Source organism: Rhinolophus sinicus, chromosome 3 (genome assembly GCF_057876585.1).
Source record: "Rhinolophus sinicus isolate RSI-liver-muscle chromosome 3, RSI-T2T, whole genome shotgun sequence".
NCBI lineage: Eukaryota > Metazoa > Chordata > Mammalia > Chiroptera > Rhinolophidae > Rhinolophus > Rhinolophus sinicus.
This window is the reverse complement of record NC_142503.1, coordinates 170,610,058-170,627,795: the sequence shown is the minus strand read 5'-3', so window position 1 is coordinate 170,627,795 and position 17,738 is coordinate 170,610,058. Positions and strand designations below refer to the sequence as shown.

Below are 17,738 nucleotides of genomic sequence, written 5' to 3'. Positions count from 1 at the left end.
ATAATTTCCATTCAGATGACAGAATATCTATCCAATTGTATATCCTTGGAAAACATGGCAAAGGTCAACCAACTAATCTTAATTCTATCTCCCAGGACTAATTAATGTTAATATTTTAGTGTTTTACCAATTTTGTTTTTTGAATGATGTGCCAAACAATAATAACAAAACACAAAACTAACACCACCACACTGGTTACACTCCAAATGGGTCAAAGAGGAGAGGAATTTTTAAGGAACTTGATAACATGCCAAATTATTTTCCATAAAGACTAATAATTTAAACAGCAAAAGCAATGTACTGTACAGCATTTGGAGGGAGACAGACTGACAGACAGACACACACACGGTAAGTGAAGTATATAATGTATTGTTGGAGACTACCCTTATTTTTCAAAACATATAGTGTCAAGTTCCTTGTACCTAACTTCTCTGTATACATGACCGGTCAATAAGTATGGTCCTTTTCTTCCTTGTCTGCTTCTACTTTCTTAGAAAGCATGAATTAGACATAAAGCAAAGCAAAAGCAAATGGGACACTAAATTTTCAAAATAGATCTTTAGCTGATTCCTCATAGAATATTATATACCATCTGTCTAAAGCTAGTGAAGCAAAGGGAAAAATATCAGTGTGGTTTTATATATTAAGAGAGTCATCTTAAAAATGCCATTAGCATTTATAGCAACAGTTACTGAGCCAACAAAAAGCACAAATACAGTCCATCAATTGGCCGTTAGCTGCATTCTGCTGGACTGGAGGAAAATTCCTTCTCAGCAGTGATACAGGATAGACAATGGATGCACTGTCGGTACAAAATAAAACTCTAAGCTGGGCTAGTTGTACACAGAGAAAAGCAACATACGGCAGTGAAGCTAGGCAACTCACTTACTAAATTCCCAAGTGTTTAAACCTTTAAGGCTACCTACTTTGTTACAAGTGACTTTAATAAAGTGAGGTAAAAATGACTAGGCAAGCTAGAGAACTACAAGAAAAATCAAGTCACTTATGCCAGATAAGAGTTCCGAGAATAAAGGGCAACATGATTCCAGAAGGGATTAGACATAATTTTCTACTTCATGACACTAGAAAACTGTTTGCATATAATGAACTTGGAAAATGTTTTGTTTGGTTTATGCATGAACTTCTGTGAAACCACCCTCACTGAAATCAACAGTGAATAGCCAGCAAATGTCCAACTAATCCAACAAAAGGAGGTCTGATTACAGCTAATAAGGAGAGAGATTGATAAAGGTGGCCAGAAAAATGAATGTCACCATTTTGGTCATGTCTTATCCAGGAAAATACCAATACACAAGCTTCCAGACCTCACATTTTAATAACTCCTATGGAGGGTGTGGGGTGTGCAGTATCACCAAAGAAAAGGGTGCGTGTTTGTGGCTCTGGTACCTCTTTGCCAAGTTATGGTTTCCGGATCAATATCTAATCTTGCAAATCTGTTTATCTCTTCATCTGTCAGTGTGGTAGGATCAGTCTTTTCAATGCCTAGTCTCTGAAGACAAAACAGACAAAACAAACAAAAGCATAATAAATATAAAAAAATTTTTGTCCCTATCTCTAGATAGGGTCCCCTCTAGGGAATACAAACCATGTTAAATTCAGAAGGGAAACACCTCCTTACCAATCACCTAATTTCATACAATAGCAAAAATGAAGAAGGGAAAAGCTTACCTTTAACCTTCGGATTTGGATATCAGAGAACTTTTTCACCCCATTTATTGACGGTACCAAACGATTAAAGAGAGCCTTAAAGAAAAGGAACAAAAAGGTTTTTTAAATTATAGGAATCCCACTACCTTGCTATCTGCATCATCAGCACCCAAGGGACCAACATTAATTCAGGTGCTTCAACCGTTTCAAAAGTGCCCATGGGGCCTCAGCATCATACCTTGTCAGTCTGGGTCAGTTCATGGAACATCCGGGCATCAATGGCTGCAGCAACAAGGTTATTAGCTGCAGTGATGGCATGGATGTCACCAGTGAGGTGGAGATTAAACTACAAAAGAGCAGAAGCCACATCAGTCTTCCAACTTCTCTGCATCCTTCCAACATTCATTCTATTGCAACCAAATCAATGCCTCTGTTAAAGCCAATGGAAAACTGATGGCAGCACAGCTAGTGGACAAACACCCAATACAGGCAGAGCTTGAAAATATAAATTACTGCCTATCTTAAGGAAAACTGTGGTTTTCCCCTAAGTGACATGTCCAGTAATCATAAACGCCACACCACTGGGATCAACAGCAACACTGGATTACTAAGGACACACGCATGTCCTTTAAACTTAGAACGACGAGGACACTGGAGCAACCCAACTCTGTGCCTACACTGTTCCTACTTCTGTAGCTATTACTCTGAATTTACTACATGTTGGTTCTTCCTAATCTCGTGCTTCATTTGATCACTTGCTTAAAATTATTCCCACTAAAAGCCAAGCTTTGAAGTCCGTGTCATGTCAAAAAACTAAGCTGTCTCACAAGTTTGCAAATTAAGATTTTTCCCTAAAGTGTCACTTCTGCTGAGAAACAAGTCGCTTGTCCACTAAGACCTCTACAGTAAAGCTTAATCTCTGCAAGGGAAAACTATAATAAAATCTGGTCTGATTCACCCACATCCCGGAGTACGTTACCTCTTCCATAGGAATGACCTGGGAGTAGCCACCACCTGCAGCGCCACCTAGAGGACAGGTCAAGGGTGAGACTCATGTCAATCTGCTCCACCGAGACATTTGGAAGTGAAATAAAAGCGAATCGGTTTTTACAAGTGCTATGCATAGTGCTTATTTACTTTTTACGACCATTGGGACCGATGTGATCAAATGTTTTCTAATTTTCTTTTACCAAGTTAAAACACGTGATCGTGTGATACTTGAGTAGTCTCTCAATTAAAATCTGAGTCTAACTTGACTCAGAACCATGAACACATACATACCTACTCATTATCTTTAGAAACAGATTCCTAATATCTGTGAAAAGACCCAGGCTAGTTACACGAAGGCAAACCTGTTCAATTTCATACTCTCATAAATGCTACTCTGGCATTTAAAAAAAGGAATATTTAAAATACACACACCAAACACAGAGAGACTGCAATTCTTCCTAAATAGCAGATGTATATTAGAAAACAGCTTAACTACTAGATTTTTGCTGACCCATTTGAATTATTAACCAAAGGCCAGTCAAAAATATCCAGGTATTCAGGTTATCAGTGAAATAAACATCAATTTAAGGTACAGATTTTGTGGGTTTTTTTTGTTTTGTTTTTGTTTTAGTTTGTAACGCACACACCGCACAATGAAAACGGGCAATTCATCATATAAGAAAAAGGAGAATATTAGGTTCAATAAGCAGAACAAGGAAAAAGGCTCAATTTGATATTGAAATGGGGTTGTCAAGACAAACTCAGAAGCAGAAATAAGTCAGCACATGTAAAAAACAAATCAAAATAGGCAGAAGAGGTGCAAAGCTGTACCCTGAGTTAACATTTGTAGCAATCACAAGGACAAGCAGAATATGTGATACCCTATTACCAAGCAAATAAGAAAGCTAACTCGTGGAACCTATTATAATTAATAGAAGTAATTTTAATGAAAAGAATAGGTTTACAGTACTGAAGCTATCAAAAACTGAAGGGGAAGTATGATTACTAACATGTTTTCATACAATCAAAAGAAATACGTGTTGTCTCAGAGCTTAAAAAAGACATGGGGGCTCACTCTGGGTATGTAACACCAGTGACTTTGATCGGGTTGCCTGAGGTCCCAGTTGCTGCCTTTGCAAAATGGAGATAATACTGTCTTATATTAGAAAATACAATAATACGCATGAACTGTTTAGCACAAAACCTGGCATAAAACACATACGCAGTAAAGGTAGGCTTTTCTTATTCCCATAGGGTAAAATATCTGTAGGATTTGTTTGTATCTCTAGGAAGTCAACATGGTGATTGGTGGCTATGACAACCTTTATTGTTACTGTGACAGTTAACTATGAGTCACATAAAAGCACCTCTGCCTATGTATTACCCATCCCAGGCATCTCGATGCAGTGTCACATAGTGACAGTAGGCCCTGGGGTGATCCGATGAAAGCCCTCACCAGAAGCACCACCATAGGGAGGTGTGAGGAAGACACTCCTAGTATCAAAATAAGTGGAACACGCCATAGCACTCATGGGTCAAGTGGGTCGGGGAGGAGGGCAGGTACCCTCTGGCCACCCAAGGTCTAATCCCACTGATACCTTTTATCCCAAAGGTGGGGCCCTGCGAAGGCTGCCGGACACACGCGAAGACATTCTGATGAAGGTGGGCGCCAAGGGCTTGCACCAGCCCAATTGTGGTCGTGCTTTTCCCTTCTCCCAGGGGCGTTGGAGTTATTCTTCAAGATGAAAGCAAAAGAGGAAAATTAAATTTACAGAATGAAATTGATTTGAATCGCTACGTCAGACCTAACAGATCCTAGAGAAAGACGCTTAATCTGAATAATAAGAAAAATGACCAGAAAAGGAACTTTTCCAAGCGTCTTAGTGGTAACTTCCCCCAAACCTTAAATTAAAAAAACACCGCTGTGCTTTACTTCTTCAAACTATAAGGAGCAAATATACCTACCGTGTAGAAAGACACTGCTACGATTTAAATTCTCACTTTAGTCTCAAAACCTAGCTTTTATAGGTAACCTCGCTGAGCAATAAAAATGAATGCACAGTAGATATACTGACTTAATGAATTGGGGGTTGAAAAAAGGCAATTCCATCTGAAGACTACGTTTTAAGACCCAACTCTTCCACCTACTAGATGAACAACTTGACAAATTTTCTCCTCTCTGAAAGGTTATAATCTACTCTTACCTCACATGGTGGCTACAAGGATCAAATTAGATTAAAAAAATACCTGTGAAAATGCTAAAACCAAATGAAAGGAACCGCCACATATATGCCAGGTGAAAATGCAATCCTGGTAGTAATAATCAGGGCTAATATTAAGATTTGATCAGCAAATGAGTAGAAACCATACCCAGTTACCACTACATATTTCCCATCGGGCTGCTGCTTCAGGCGTTTCAGCACAGACAGCAGAACTTTGGCCTTTGTTTCACCATATAATTCTACCTCCTCAGAGAACAGACCAATTTCTCGAGCCAGGTTACAAATGGGCTTTGGCTTGCAGGATCGTGATATATCAATGTCACTTAAAAGAAATATAGAAAAGATGTTATCAGTCTTTATTCACTGAATTAATCCATCCCATCCTAATAATGACCAGACAGGGCATCCATGTAGCCATGGCTATCAAATGACAATCCACAAAGCTTTTAATCCAGTAAAATTTTATTTTTACCTTGGAACAGGTGTCTTGAGGTTAAGGTTGTTATACTGAATCAGCCACTTTCCTGGCTTAGATTTCTCCAGGAAACGCTTTGCACTCTCTACTGTGCTCTGAACAAAATGACATAAATGGAACTTAGAGAGGCGATGATTTTAACCTCCACCTCAATTCTTAATCCTGGCTCAATCAAGTTCAATCACAAAATAAACAGCTTTATGAGCCACCGATTAACATGCTTCAATTCTAGGCAAGAGTCGACAGGCACCCAAAATGCCCCGGGGCTGCTTGCCTCTCCCCGTATCAGGCGGTGAGTCGTAAAAAGGGCAAGGAAGCCAAGAGGAACCTGGCAAAGGCAGTGTCTGCACTTTTCTTTTCCTCAAGGTGTCACATTCCAAAGTAAATTAGAATTGTGCCTTCCCTACTTTCCTCTACTCATTCTATTTCTCTGTTCTTCCATTCCCTTGTTTCTTCAATAGCCTCACATCTTTATTTAGCTTTCGATCAGGTTTCCTGACGTGTCTACGTGGGGAGAAAAGCAGAAACTTGAATGCTACCAGTTTCTTAGCGCTATTCCAGAACCTTTGATTTGCACGTACCTGCATGAGCATGGCCACCGTCATGGGTCCCACTCCCCCGGGAACGGGTGTGATGAAGCTTGCCCTCTCTCTGGCCTCACTGTAGGCCACATCGCCCACCACTTTTCTCCCACTTGGGTTTGTATTATCTGGTCACGGGGCGGGGGGGAAAAAAATTCAAAGTCTCAGAAGAGTAATCCTGTTGTTTATTTCTAAATCAAGTGATCAACTACAACAGCTTGTTCCAAAAACTAAGCAGAGTTTAGGATGTGTACTCCCATTGGACTGAAGTGCCTACTTTACTTAAAAGCTATGGGATGACAGGTGTTGGCTATTTCCTAGGAAGAAACTTATTTTACAAGGTGCTTAATTGGTTTTCCAGAACCAGAAGCATTCTTTTGTACTCTGTCAGGTGGCAAATAAAATAACAACTTTTTTTTTCTTAAAGCCAACTACCCAATATATAATGAGTACCTTTTAAAATGTTAATTTGCTAAAGCTTATAAAGGAATTTTTTGGGCACACAAAGCTCCAACTATGTCACAGCTGCCAGTTACTGTTTCTACAGCAACTGTCAGCATTTTGTAGGCTCCATGCGTGAGATGGAGGAACAATTCAACATCCAATTCCAAAGATGAGCAGCTACTTAAATGTATGCAAAAGGCAAAGAATATAATTACACTTTCCTTAAAAGGATACAAGAATAACTACAAATCTTACCAGCAAAGAATAGCTATTTAAGAGAACAAAACGCAGTGCTGCATCAATGCTGTCTCACACAAAGGACGTCCTACACTTGGCTTCAGTGCACTTCTGGAGGGGCTGTGGGTCAGGCACAGACCTCGCAGCTCTAAGGCTTCTGTGGCAGGATCTGGTATCATCTTAGCCATTTTACATTTCTCTTTGATCTGATCGCCAGTAGCTTCAGGGTACAGCAGTTCTCAAATAACATAGTTTCATTCAACACCATTTTGTTATGTTGATGGGAAAATAAAAAAATTGATTCCAGGGTGGGGCCACTGTCTGTGTAGAGTTTGCACATTCTCCCCACGTCTGTGTGGGTTTTCTCCGGGTTCTCTTGTTTCTTCCCACATCCCAAAGATGTGCTCATCAGATTAACTGGTGTGTCTAAATTGTTCCAGTCTGAGTGTGTGTGCAGGCCTCCTGTCCAGGGCTGGTTCCAGTTGAAGGCCCTGAGCTGCCAGGATAGGCTCTGGCCAGCTAAGAAGACCCTGAACTGGAAAATAATTATCTTACTTATTTTTTTTCATCTTTCTTAAATGTATGTATAGCTTACATTTATTTCAATGTTTAATATTAGAAGTGTTTCAGTCTTTATTTTAGAAGTTTGATAATGTTTTTTGTGAGCAGAAATATGCCATAGGAACGTAAATCTTGTTTATATCAATTAGCCTATGGTAAAACTGGTTTCATTATATGTTGTTTTTGGTTAAAATTGCAATTTCCAAGAACCTACTGATGACATTAAGTGAGGACTTACTGTATAGCCATAAAGTCAGAAGTAAGAGACCTAGGCTCTAGGACCAGCTCTTCCACTAACTGCCCATCCTCAGCTTCTGTGGGCTCCCTACTGATCAGGAGTCCAAAAATGCAAAAAGAGATTAATACTACTTATTTCACAAGCTTGCTGAGAATCAAGTGAGAAAATGTGCATATTTTTGAAATAGAAAAAGCATTCTCCAAAATAAGAGTTTCTCTTCCCATGCTACATATGTATTTTCTATCCGTATGTACTATACGGAGCAAGTGAACAAAAACTCCCCAGATAGTTTCAGGTTTCTAGAAGACAATAAAGCAGCAAATTCTGGAAGAACATTTCCTCTCATAACCACTAAAGTCATTTCAAAATGCCCAGGAAATACTATTAAGAGTTTCTCCTCTATACAGGTTTTAATAGTCTAAGACTGAAGCTAGCTTAAAATACCACTGCGTCTATTTCTATTTATTAATGTTAGTTACTTTCTCCACATATAGGAGACAAATCAATTGCTATGCAACTAAATGCTGCACTAGATGAGCAGCTTAACCCAACATTATCAGGGTTGACTTAAATGCCCTCCTGATGTATACATAATATTTCAAGGAAAGTATGATGTGGTCTGGAAAGTGACCACTTCTCAAATCTCAGAAGTGTATGGTTTCAGTCACCAACAAACATCTTGCTTAAATACCCCAGGCCTAGAATTTCTCTTACATTGGAAATTACATGAAGAAAATTCAACTGAAGATCCAGCTGAGACTGGACTCCTTCACATCTAATTTGGGGACCCCTAATAATGGAATCCAGTATAAAACTCACTAAGCTAGATAAGACTAGATTGGGATAGGGTGGGGAAACTGTTCCCTCTTTTTACAATCCTTCCAAATAAAACACTTACTATTAATGTAGCCCTTCTCACATTATTTTAGTAAGCCAACCAGGAAGAATACTTTTATGTGTTTCTCTGGCTAATACTTCCTGCTCCACACCTGAAACTTAAAAATATTCCTGTTTTGGAAAAAAAAAATACACACCTCAATTCATTCTTAATTTGGCAAGTGACTTATGATGGTATCCCTGAGTAGACACTGCAAACGATTTAAATAATCAAAATATGAACCAAGAAGTGGCTCAGCTGTGGAACACGGTGCTGCAAAAATGGACATTTGCCAAGAACAGGCTGAAGGTCCTCCAGCCCAGCCATGGTCTGTTAGCTCTCAGTGATTCAGCCGTCCTCGGAGAACAATGAAATCCAGACTGATTGATACTTATCCCACTATACACCCAGGATCAGTAAAAATACAGCTGACCAAGAAAGAAGACAGTGCTTTCATCTTATTCATATTTGACCATCTCTGTGAGGAATGAATGTGAATAGGATGGTGCATTTCATGTTTTAAGTCAACACTTCACCTTGATCTGCAAGATTTAAGATCCCCACCCAGGTGTTTCTTCATTTCCCTCAAATCTAGTCCAAAAAAAACTGCCAAAAGCAGAAATACGACACAGAAGATGCAACCTTTTAAACAGAATGAGCTAGAATGTCACATCGCCAGTACTCAAAGTGAGGATTATAGGAGAGCACTTTATCACCCTTTAGATAATTATACTACAAGAAAATGAGTGCTCAATTATGAGTTACTGTCTTAAAAGCATGGTAGGGAGAGTGGGAGGGAGGTTAAAAACAGTGAAGGCTTGACAGTGACTAATGTTCCTGGCAGCTTAGAGTCTGTATTTCAAACTTGAGGTAGGAAGGGAGAAAAAAAAATTATTGTTGCTATAATTCCCTTGAACAATTGAACAAATCTGAGAGCGCCGGCAGTCAGAAAGCGTAATGCTGGACATGGCACTACAGAGACCACTGCCCTGAGGAGCTGACTGCCTCTCGGAGGAGAGCACAGGACGACAAGTACGAGACATATATGATAAAAGAAACACCAAGTTCTATGGGAGGGGAGGAAGGGAGAGGATTTCCAAAAGGAGAGATCATCCCTTGTTGCGGGGAAATCAGACAAGGTTTGGAAGGAAGAGGCATTTCAGACAGAGAGGAGGTGAGGAAGAAGGGGCTGGAAGTGAAGCTCATGCGATTGTGTAGCCCCAGGGCTGGGATGGTGCTTGATCCACAGAAAGTCACTTCATTAAAGATGGTTCCTTCGAGGGCCGGCGCATGGCTCAGTTGGTTAGAGCGCGAGCTCTCAACAACAAGGTTGCCGGTTCAATTCCCACATGGGATGGTGGGCTGTACCCCCTGCAACTAAAGATTGAAAACGGCAACTGGACTTGGAGCTGAGCTGGGCCCTCCATTACTAGATTGAAGGACAACGACTTGGAGCTGATGGGCCCTGGAGAAACACACTGTTCCCCAATAAAAAATTAAAAACAACAACAACAAAAAGATTGTTCCTTCTTGATTCTATGAGGTGTTCTCGCAAGTATTCATTGTACTGTTCTTTCAAATTTTGTTTGAAAACTTCATGAAAAAAGAGCCGCCTACTCCATTAAAGATGGAGGCATAGATACTATAGAGGAGAAACAAGGCACGCGCCGGAGGGCACATGGTCCGATTTACAACTTACGGCAGGCATTCACAAAGTCATGTGAGAAAAGAGGCTGCAGAGGAGGCGGAAATAAGTACGGGGTGAAGGAGTTTGACAAGCGACATGGGAGGAGGAGGCTCGTGGGCCCACGTCAAGGTGAACACGGCAAGAGCACGGAGATGGGTCTGAGTGGGAGTCAGACCAGTAAGAAAGTCACAGCAGTCCACCCAGCTGGGAGGCTACACTCAATAGTGACAGTGAGGACAGAGACGAGAGGAAACGATCCTAGTCTTTAAAAATGAATCCAATATAGGGAATGATTGGGGAGGAAACTAAAAGGTTTCAGACCAGTGGGAAGGAAGAATGGTGATATCATCAACGAAAACAGGAGAATGAGGCATGACTTAGCGAGGACGATGCCAAGTACAGCTGTGCACATGGCTATGAGGCTGGCTTTATCCTCTCTGCTCTCTGCCTAGTAAAAGCCTGGTCAAATGTCTTCTTTGTAAAGCCCTCTAGAGGAATCCTGGCAGAATGAATCCCTCTTCTGCAATCTCACAGAACTTTCCAAAGATGATGTTAAATCCAAGCATCCTTTGTTAAAATAAAATAAAGACTGGTCTCTACATGAAGACAGAGTGAGATCTCCCTTTTGGCCCCTCTCCCTGGACACAGTCATCTTGGGAACTGCACAGCACAGTGGTGAAAACCACAGGCTCTGCCATCAAGCCGACCTGCCTGCCAGTGGCATCTATGCCATCTACTAACTGCATGCACCCACGGGCAGGACAATCACACTGAGCCTTAGTACTTCACACCTAAAGCAAGACAAGGGGTTGTCCCTTAGGCTTCATCTGATGACCCAGGTATCTCCCTCTGCCTCACCCTCCACCAGAAACTACCTTCCTCCTCCAGCAACACTCACCTGGGATGTAATTGATTCCACAGTCAATGACTATTGCCCCAGGTTTGATCCATTCCCCTTTCACCATTTCAGGCTGACCAGTTGCAACCACCAAGATGTCACCTTTATTTACCTAAGGAAAGAGGGTTCTGACTTCAGAAATTAAACAGTGAAACATAAAAAAATCGAGAAGTGGAAAGGACACCACTAAGCTTTGTATGAAATCCTTCAGGTATCAGCTCTTTTCTGCAGGCCACACACGGTCTCTGACAGCTCTTTATATGCTGTGCTCATTCTTACACATGCCAACAAACTCCCCTTTCACAAGGCATTTTTCCTGAATGGAGACCTTGGTGAGAGCTGGCGGAGCAGGGAGGCACTCGGGTTTGGAGCAAGAGGCCTAGGATGATGACCCTGAATTACACAACGCCCAGAGGCTGCTCCCTTCCCATGGAATGTGGGGACCACCACCTCCCACAGCGCACTGCTTGGGGACAATGCAAAGAGAAGGTGCTGGGCCTCTCCTGCTTTCTCCCGACATTTAAGAGGCTGCACTGTCAACAGGGATGTGTGCGAATTCTTGGGCTGAGGAATCTGAAGCATGGGTCACAGACAAGCTGCGACAGAACTCACAGCACCACTGTCCACATCCCCCTCTGGAGCACCTTCACACCTGATGCCACCGCTTATGCATTTGGGACCCGGCTGCCAGGGGTCAATCCCAGTTTCTATACTGCGAATCTCTACCACAAGGTGGAATGGTGTAGAAAGAATATAGTCAGAACAAAATCTATATAAACTTGGGCAATTTTTAAATTTGAACCTTTCTTCATCTTGTAAAATGAGACAAGAATCAGATAATTGTTATAGGGGTTACGAGGTACACTATATGGCAATTTCTGGCACTTAAATGTTAGGTATTCCCATTAGGTGAGAATGCCCCACCACACGTGTGCATGCGTGCATACACACGTATGCATACACACACAGAGAAAGTCTTCCATTCCAGTCTGGACCCCTTACCTCTTTGTCTAGATCAGCAGTCTTTGAGTGGCAGGTGGTCACTGTGGCATGGTTCCACAGAAGCAAGTCATGCATGGGGGCACCGACTATTTTACTGCGCCCGACCACCACAGCGTGCCTTCCGGCAATCTGCACTCCTGAAAGAAAAGACAGCGTGCATCAGAGAACTGGGGGAAGCTGCCCTCCTTTGTATGCCTAAATGGGAAAATTCAGAACAAGGGCTCAAAAACAGATTCTTAGCTTCAAAAAAGAAATCTTCCTAAAAACACTCCTCCTATGGAAATAATATTTTCAGCTCTAGGGTTTCAGCTACAAATTGGTACTTGTACATGTGTCCTTCTTGCTGTGGGTTTTAGAGAGCAGCTTAAGCCAAGATCCATTTATTGAGTCACAGGAGAGTGGGAAGAAAACCTACACTCAAGGAGAAAAAGAAACCCTGACATACAGCTATATGGAAGAAGACATCAGATTAAATTACATCGGGAAAAGCCATAACAAATAGGGGGCATGTAATGGGATGGAGGAAAGTGAAGGAAATTAGATTAGTATTGGTAATTTTTTCCAATTTTGGTAACTGAATTTATGCAGTTTTTCATATAAATTTCTCTTTTGGCTTAGGGCCTGAGCCATAGAGTTATTTGCTGAGAAATGATAAAAGGGAATTTTAAGCATAGTAGAACGCTTTCTTTTTGTCTACTCAGCATCCATTCTTCTGGCACTATTCCGATGTTCTTTTCACGACTGAGATATTCTACTTAATACAGATGGTTTGGGTGAGCACCCAGGAGTGAACAAATGACCATATTTCACCCCTGACCAATGAGATCCAATCCCATGACTGTTATACACAAGGACGGAACAACAAGGCTGGGACTGCTTGGAGTCACCAAGTGGAGAGTGAGAAGGAGCTAGAAGAAAGCAGAAATAAAGTCTTGAGGACTCTACCTGAGCCCCTCTGCCTGCCCATGGCTGAGCTGGACTTCTGCTTAAGGCAGTTTGTGTTTAAATCATGCTTCTTGAATAACATTGATTTTATCCTAAAAAGATAAGCTTCTATATACTGCTAACATCATAAACATCTAGAAGTAAAGCTCTCAACGTCTGAAGTGTTTAAAAGGTACCTTACTATACTTTCTAGGGTTCAGCAGAGGACTTGAAGCTGCATTAGGGCAAATGGCAGCTTCACTTTCAGTAAAAAGAAGGGAGAAGCCTGTAGCTGCTGTGACTCATGGGATTTGTTTTTATCAAGTTATAACACACTGTTTGCTAAATATGCAGCAGAATATAAACTTAGTTGTGGGACTGAACAGTACTGGCTGCCCCAAGGCTTAGAGCTTGACCTTTTCTTGCCAACCACATAAAATTTTCTTTTCCATTGGCCAACACTTTCCACTTGAAACTTCTGATCCACTTCCTTTCAATAGGACACACTTCCTTGTAAGAAATAACCTCTGCTAAAAGTATTTGTTATGAAATTAAAATAGCAAGATACTGACTAGGTAATGAAGTAACACAGCCAACTGTTAAGAGATTGTTTGCAGCCATCTGTCTAGTCCTAGAATGACTGTGGGAACTTGGTGCCTATTTGGGGGGTGGGGACTTTTCACTTCGTACCTTTACGTACTATCTGAATTCTTAGTGTCACATAGGTTATTTTTTCACAAAAGATAATTTGCTTTGAACTCAAATAACTCTGAGTTCAAATCTTGGCTGTGCTGCCTCTTGGACAAATTACTCAATCTTTCTGAGTCTGTTTTCTCTGTTTTTGAACAATTCGAGGACCTGCTTCATAGGGTTGTTGAAAAAATTAAGTGAGAATTTAGGTACAACTCCCAGTAAACAGGTTGTTGTGCCCATCAAGTCTGTTTATATAGGGCCCACAATGCATCTCCTCCGCGCCTGCACATGTCAAGACCAGGCTCTCAGAAACGGTGCTTTGTTTTTACCTGTCCCTTTGATGAGTTCCAAGCATCCTTTAGGTGTACAAGGGATGAAACAGTCATGCAGGTCACCTCTGGCAAGTTTCCCAGCACTGATGTTAGTCAATCTAAAACAGTGAAAGCAATGAAGGGGGAAATAAAGGTAACTTGGGAGTTTTTACTTTTGAGAAGCCAATGTGGTATGTTCCCAGGAGAGAAATGCATTATAATTTGAATCATGCAACGTGATCCAGACAGTCAAGCCACACTCACCCGTCCACATCCTTTTCGGGTGCAATAGCATTGACCACTGCTTCCGTGTTAATGGGCTTCTCTGAATCTAAAGGTAGCTGCACTATGAACCCGTGTATGGTGAGGTCCTCATTCAAAGACGTAACATGCTTTAACACCTAAAAGTAAGGCCACATATTAATTTGTACTTCACAGAGAAATCGAAAGGGTGGAGGAACTTTCCAAGTCAAAAGACAGGTTGTCCCATTTCCTCACAAGAGTTTAGCTGTAGTCCCCTTGGAATGTGTCTCCCCTTGAATCCTGAGAGCAACCCACTTAAACACAGAATGTAATCTTCCTGGGTCTGGTAAGAAATCCATCAAATAGAAGAGCTAAGAACAGTAATACCCATGTGACCACCATCCAAATTGGGATTTCTGTGATGACAGAAATGTTCTACAATTACAGTTTACAACAGTGGCTACTGCATACTAGAAGCGTGGCTAGTACAACTAAGGAACTGAATTTTAAATTTTATTTCATTTTAATTAAATGGCCACATGGAACTAGTAGCTACCCTACTGGACAGTGCAGATGTAGAACATTTCCCTGACCACGGAAAGTTCCTTTTCTCTCCTGGCCGCTCACAGTTGATCCCTATGGGCAACCACAGGTCTGACTTTAATCACCAATGGCTTGTTCTGCTTATTTTTGAGCATCAGATACAAGTACATGGAATACACATTTGGTTTTTAAGATGCATATAACTATACGCCAAGGACCAGATTTTACTGAACATTACAGGTGATTTGGAAGCAAATGATGTTGCAATCACACTTTGAGTACCAAACATTCATGCCCTAAGACTATACCATTTATTCTGTGGGTATTTGCAAAGATTTTCTAGAGGCGCAGTCTGTGAAGAAAGAATTACCCAGAGGTCTTTTGTATGCTGAATGTATCAATCCCGACAGTTCCATTAAACCAAAAACCAGAAAGAAAAGTCATCAGCTGTCCTCTTAACACTCAGTTCCTAAAAGCTCACCTCAGATTCTGTGGTCGTTCTTGGTAATTTAATGTGAACGGCTTTGATCCCAATCTGTAAAAATGAACATTTAAAACAAATATTTTAATGGCACGAGAACTTGAGACATGGGCCCATTTCTTTTACAAACGCTGTGGTGTTAGCAATCATTTCACCCTCATAGGTTCTAAAGAACTAGCTTCTCATTTGGACTCACTCATCATTTGCTTGTTAATTGTCACCACCGCACTTAAGCCAATTTCATGTCCACTATGTCTGTTCTTTGGGAAGTAAGCAGTTTACTGATTAGAAAACATTCAAAGGTAAACCTGAGGCTGCAGCTCTAAGTCACCCATTTCTGACTTGCACAATAGATAAACTAAAGTCTGCTGTGGGCGACAAAAATTTTTATGGGGAGGGGCACAACGGGAAGGGGTAACCAACAGGACCTGGGGTTGGGGAGGGGCTGACGACACTGCTCTTCTAGGCTTTACTTACCTCTTCAGCAGCCTTTAGCTTCACGTTTATATAAAGATTGGAGTCATCTCTGTTGCCAACCTAGAATAATAAATACATGCAAATCAGATGATTAGGAAAAGGCAAAGTGTACAGAAAAGCTTCTAAAATTTTAGTTTTGATAAAAGGAATGTTTAATCATGAGACTTGTGGCAGAGAACTTGAACAGAATAAGGAGAATGTTGGGGCAGGATGGAGAGCTGAACACAGGTGGTATTAGGGCTCCCTCCACAAGGAAGACACACCTGATTCTCACTGAAAAAGCCAAAAGAAAAAAAGCAGGGGACGTCTGCCTTTGCCTTGGAAACTAAGCAAAAGTGCTGCAGGCCTTCCTGAAACACGTGGCATTTCTGCTTGCCATTAAGCTGACAAACCAGATCAACAGGGCATGCCGGGCTGAGGAATTGTCAACAGGCAAGAGAAATGCCATAGCTCTGAGAAGCAGGAACACCCAGAGGGCACATTCTGTACCCTTTCCCTCACCCCCAAGGGCAGTGGGAAGCTCTCATGACCAGCCACACAGAGAAGAGAAACCAGCTAGGGTGGACCTAATTCTAGCTTACACAGAACAGACACCCACGAGGCAAAGGGCGGTCTGCGACCCTCAAGACAGAGAGGAAAGTGTAGCACAGAAGCCAAATCCTTTGAACCACCACGCTAGGTCTTATCATGTTCCCTCCATTTCTTTAATCATGGATGTATTTACAGTTTTTCATTGTAACCATTTATCTGTGAAATTTTATTTTACAAATATCTTTCCAAGTTCCAGTGGTTGATGTGTGTCCCTTTCAAGGTTGAAACCGACTCTCATGGTGATACACCACAATAAGTTTGGCTTCTCCAAAATCGCAGAGGAAAACTGGTAGGTCCCTCGATATCAGAGATAACTGACGCATGTCTCCTTTTAACGGGACAACCCCAGAGAAAGAAGCTGGCCTTTAGCAACAGTATTTCCAGCCTTTGTTACTGGAAGCTCCCCCCAGGCCCCACTGAACATGGCCTTCCTCTTAGCTTCAGTTGTCGTTTGTACGGAGTTCTCAGTTTTGCCAATGAAATCTGAATTTCAAGACAGCCTGATAAGTCCTTTGAGGGGATGCTGGGACACAGCCCCAGAAAGTAGTTTCCAGGCTCTCGGCCTCACATAGAAAGGTGCTCACTCAGGTAGTAAATGGCCATCAACTGTGATTGGATGGCCATCCGCTGTGGTTAGTTGGCCGTCAGCTGTAACCAGTGAGCCAGTGGCCGCTGATATAACTGCTGTGGCTACGCCAGCAGAAAATGGGGGCTAGCAAGAAGATGGAGGCTGAGCTAGCAAACACGGAGTGTGGCGGAGTATGGATTGCGAATCGTGTGGCTCCGGCTTCCTGTGTCTCCAACCCAGCCGCCAGTGAGAATATAGTGGTGTGACTCTCCTACCTGTGGCTCCCTGGGTGTTCCTTTTTGGCCTCACCATATCCTGTGTTCTTATGTGGGGGGCGGGAGCAGAGACCCCGCCTGTCACCCTGCACGACAAATGGCGCAGCGAGCAGGGTCTCCTGCATGACAGGGGAGTTTGATTTTTTTATGGATTATCTCAACCTAAGTGAGTTACTTGCCTCCTGTAAGTGCTTCCCTAGAATTTTAATGCCTCTCATGTTTCTTCTTTGGTCATTTTCTATACATGTTCTTTGCCCTTGTCATCCAACCTTCATTGATTCAGTTCCTAGGCTTAATGCGCTCTGGGATTTTTAGATCAAAGTAGGAAAGGAGATAGTTCTAAATATAAGAGTATTGTTTTTAACATTTTCATTAACACTTATAACTACAGTTAGTTAGACTTAACTCTGAGTTTAAATGGTTTTATCACTCACTGCTAGTCCTTTTAAAACTATAACTTCTCTCTTCGACAGTTTATCTTCATTAATTTCTCAGGTAGCTGAAAAACAACTATAAGTCACTTTTCGATGAAAGGTATGTGGACATTTTTCTGAGTCTATGTGTAGCTGAAGATGTTTGTGAATGAAAAAGGGGTGCTGTAAATAAATCATAAATTCTTAATTGGGCAGGTCAAGATGGGTAGTCACACCTCAGGCCTGTTAACTTCCCTAGTAAAAGGTTATCTTTGCCTTAAGCAAGCCCTCTCCATCGTTTTTGTGCATCTACATTACCACACCTTTGAAATGCCAGAA

The 17,738-nt window shown here is 41.6% G+C and overlaps 1 protein-coding gene across 2 annotated transcripts in view; it reads right to left on the bottom strand.

The window, feature by feature from the left end:
* The window catches only part of MTHFD1 (methylenetetrahydrofolate dehydrogenase, cyclohydrolase and formyltetrahydrofolate synthetase 1), a 52,907-nt gene that overhangs the window by 17,181 nt on the left and 17,988 nt on the right, over positions 1-17,738 (bottom strand). For both annotated transcript variants that reach the window (XM_019733300.3, XM_074327367.2), the window contains 14 exons: positions 15,553-15,612; positions 15,076-15,129; positions 14,073-14,209; positions 13,827-13,927; positions 11,881-12,017; positions 10,879-10,990; positions 5,937-6,064; positions 5,353-5,450; positions 5,029-5,202; positions 4,257-4,393; positions 2,648-2,694; positions 1,907-2,014; positions 1,690-1,764; positions 1,408-1,510 (listed from right to left, as the gene is read on the bottom strand). In XM_019733300.3, the coding sequence (XP_019588859.3) occupies positions 1,408-1,510; positions 1,690-1,764; positions 1,907-2,014; positions 2,648-2,694; positions 4,257-4,393; positions 5,029-5,202; positions 5,353-5,450; positions 5,937-6,064; positions 10,879-10,990; positions 11,881-12,017; positions 13,827-13,927; positions 14,073-14,209; positions 15,076-15,129; positions 15,553-15,612 (1,471 nt within the window). The remainder of the gene's footprint in view (positions 1-1,407; positions 1,511-1,689; positions 1,765-1,906; positions 2,015-2,647; positions 2,695-4,256; positions 4,394-5,028; positions 5,203-5,352; positions 5,451-5,936; positions 6,065-10,878; positions 10,991-11,880; positions 12,018-13,826; positions 13,928-14,072; positions 14,210-15,075; positions 15,130-15,552; positions 15,613-17,738) is intronic.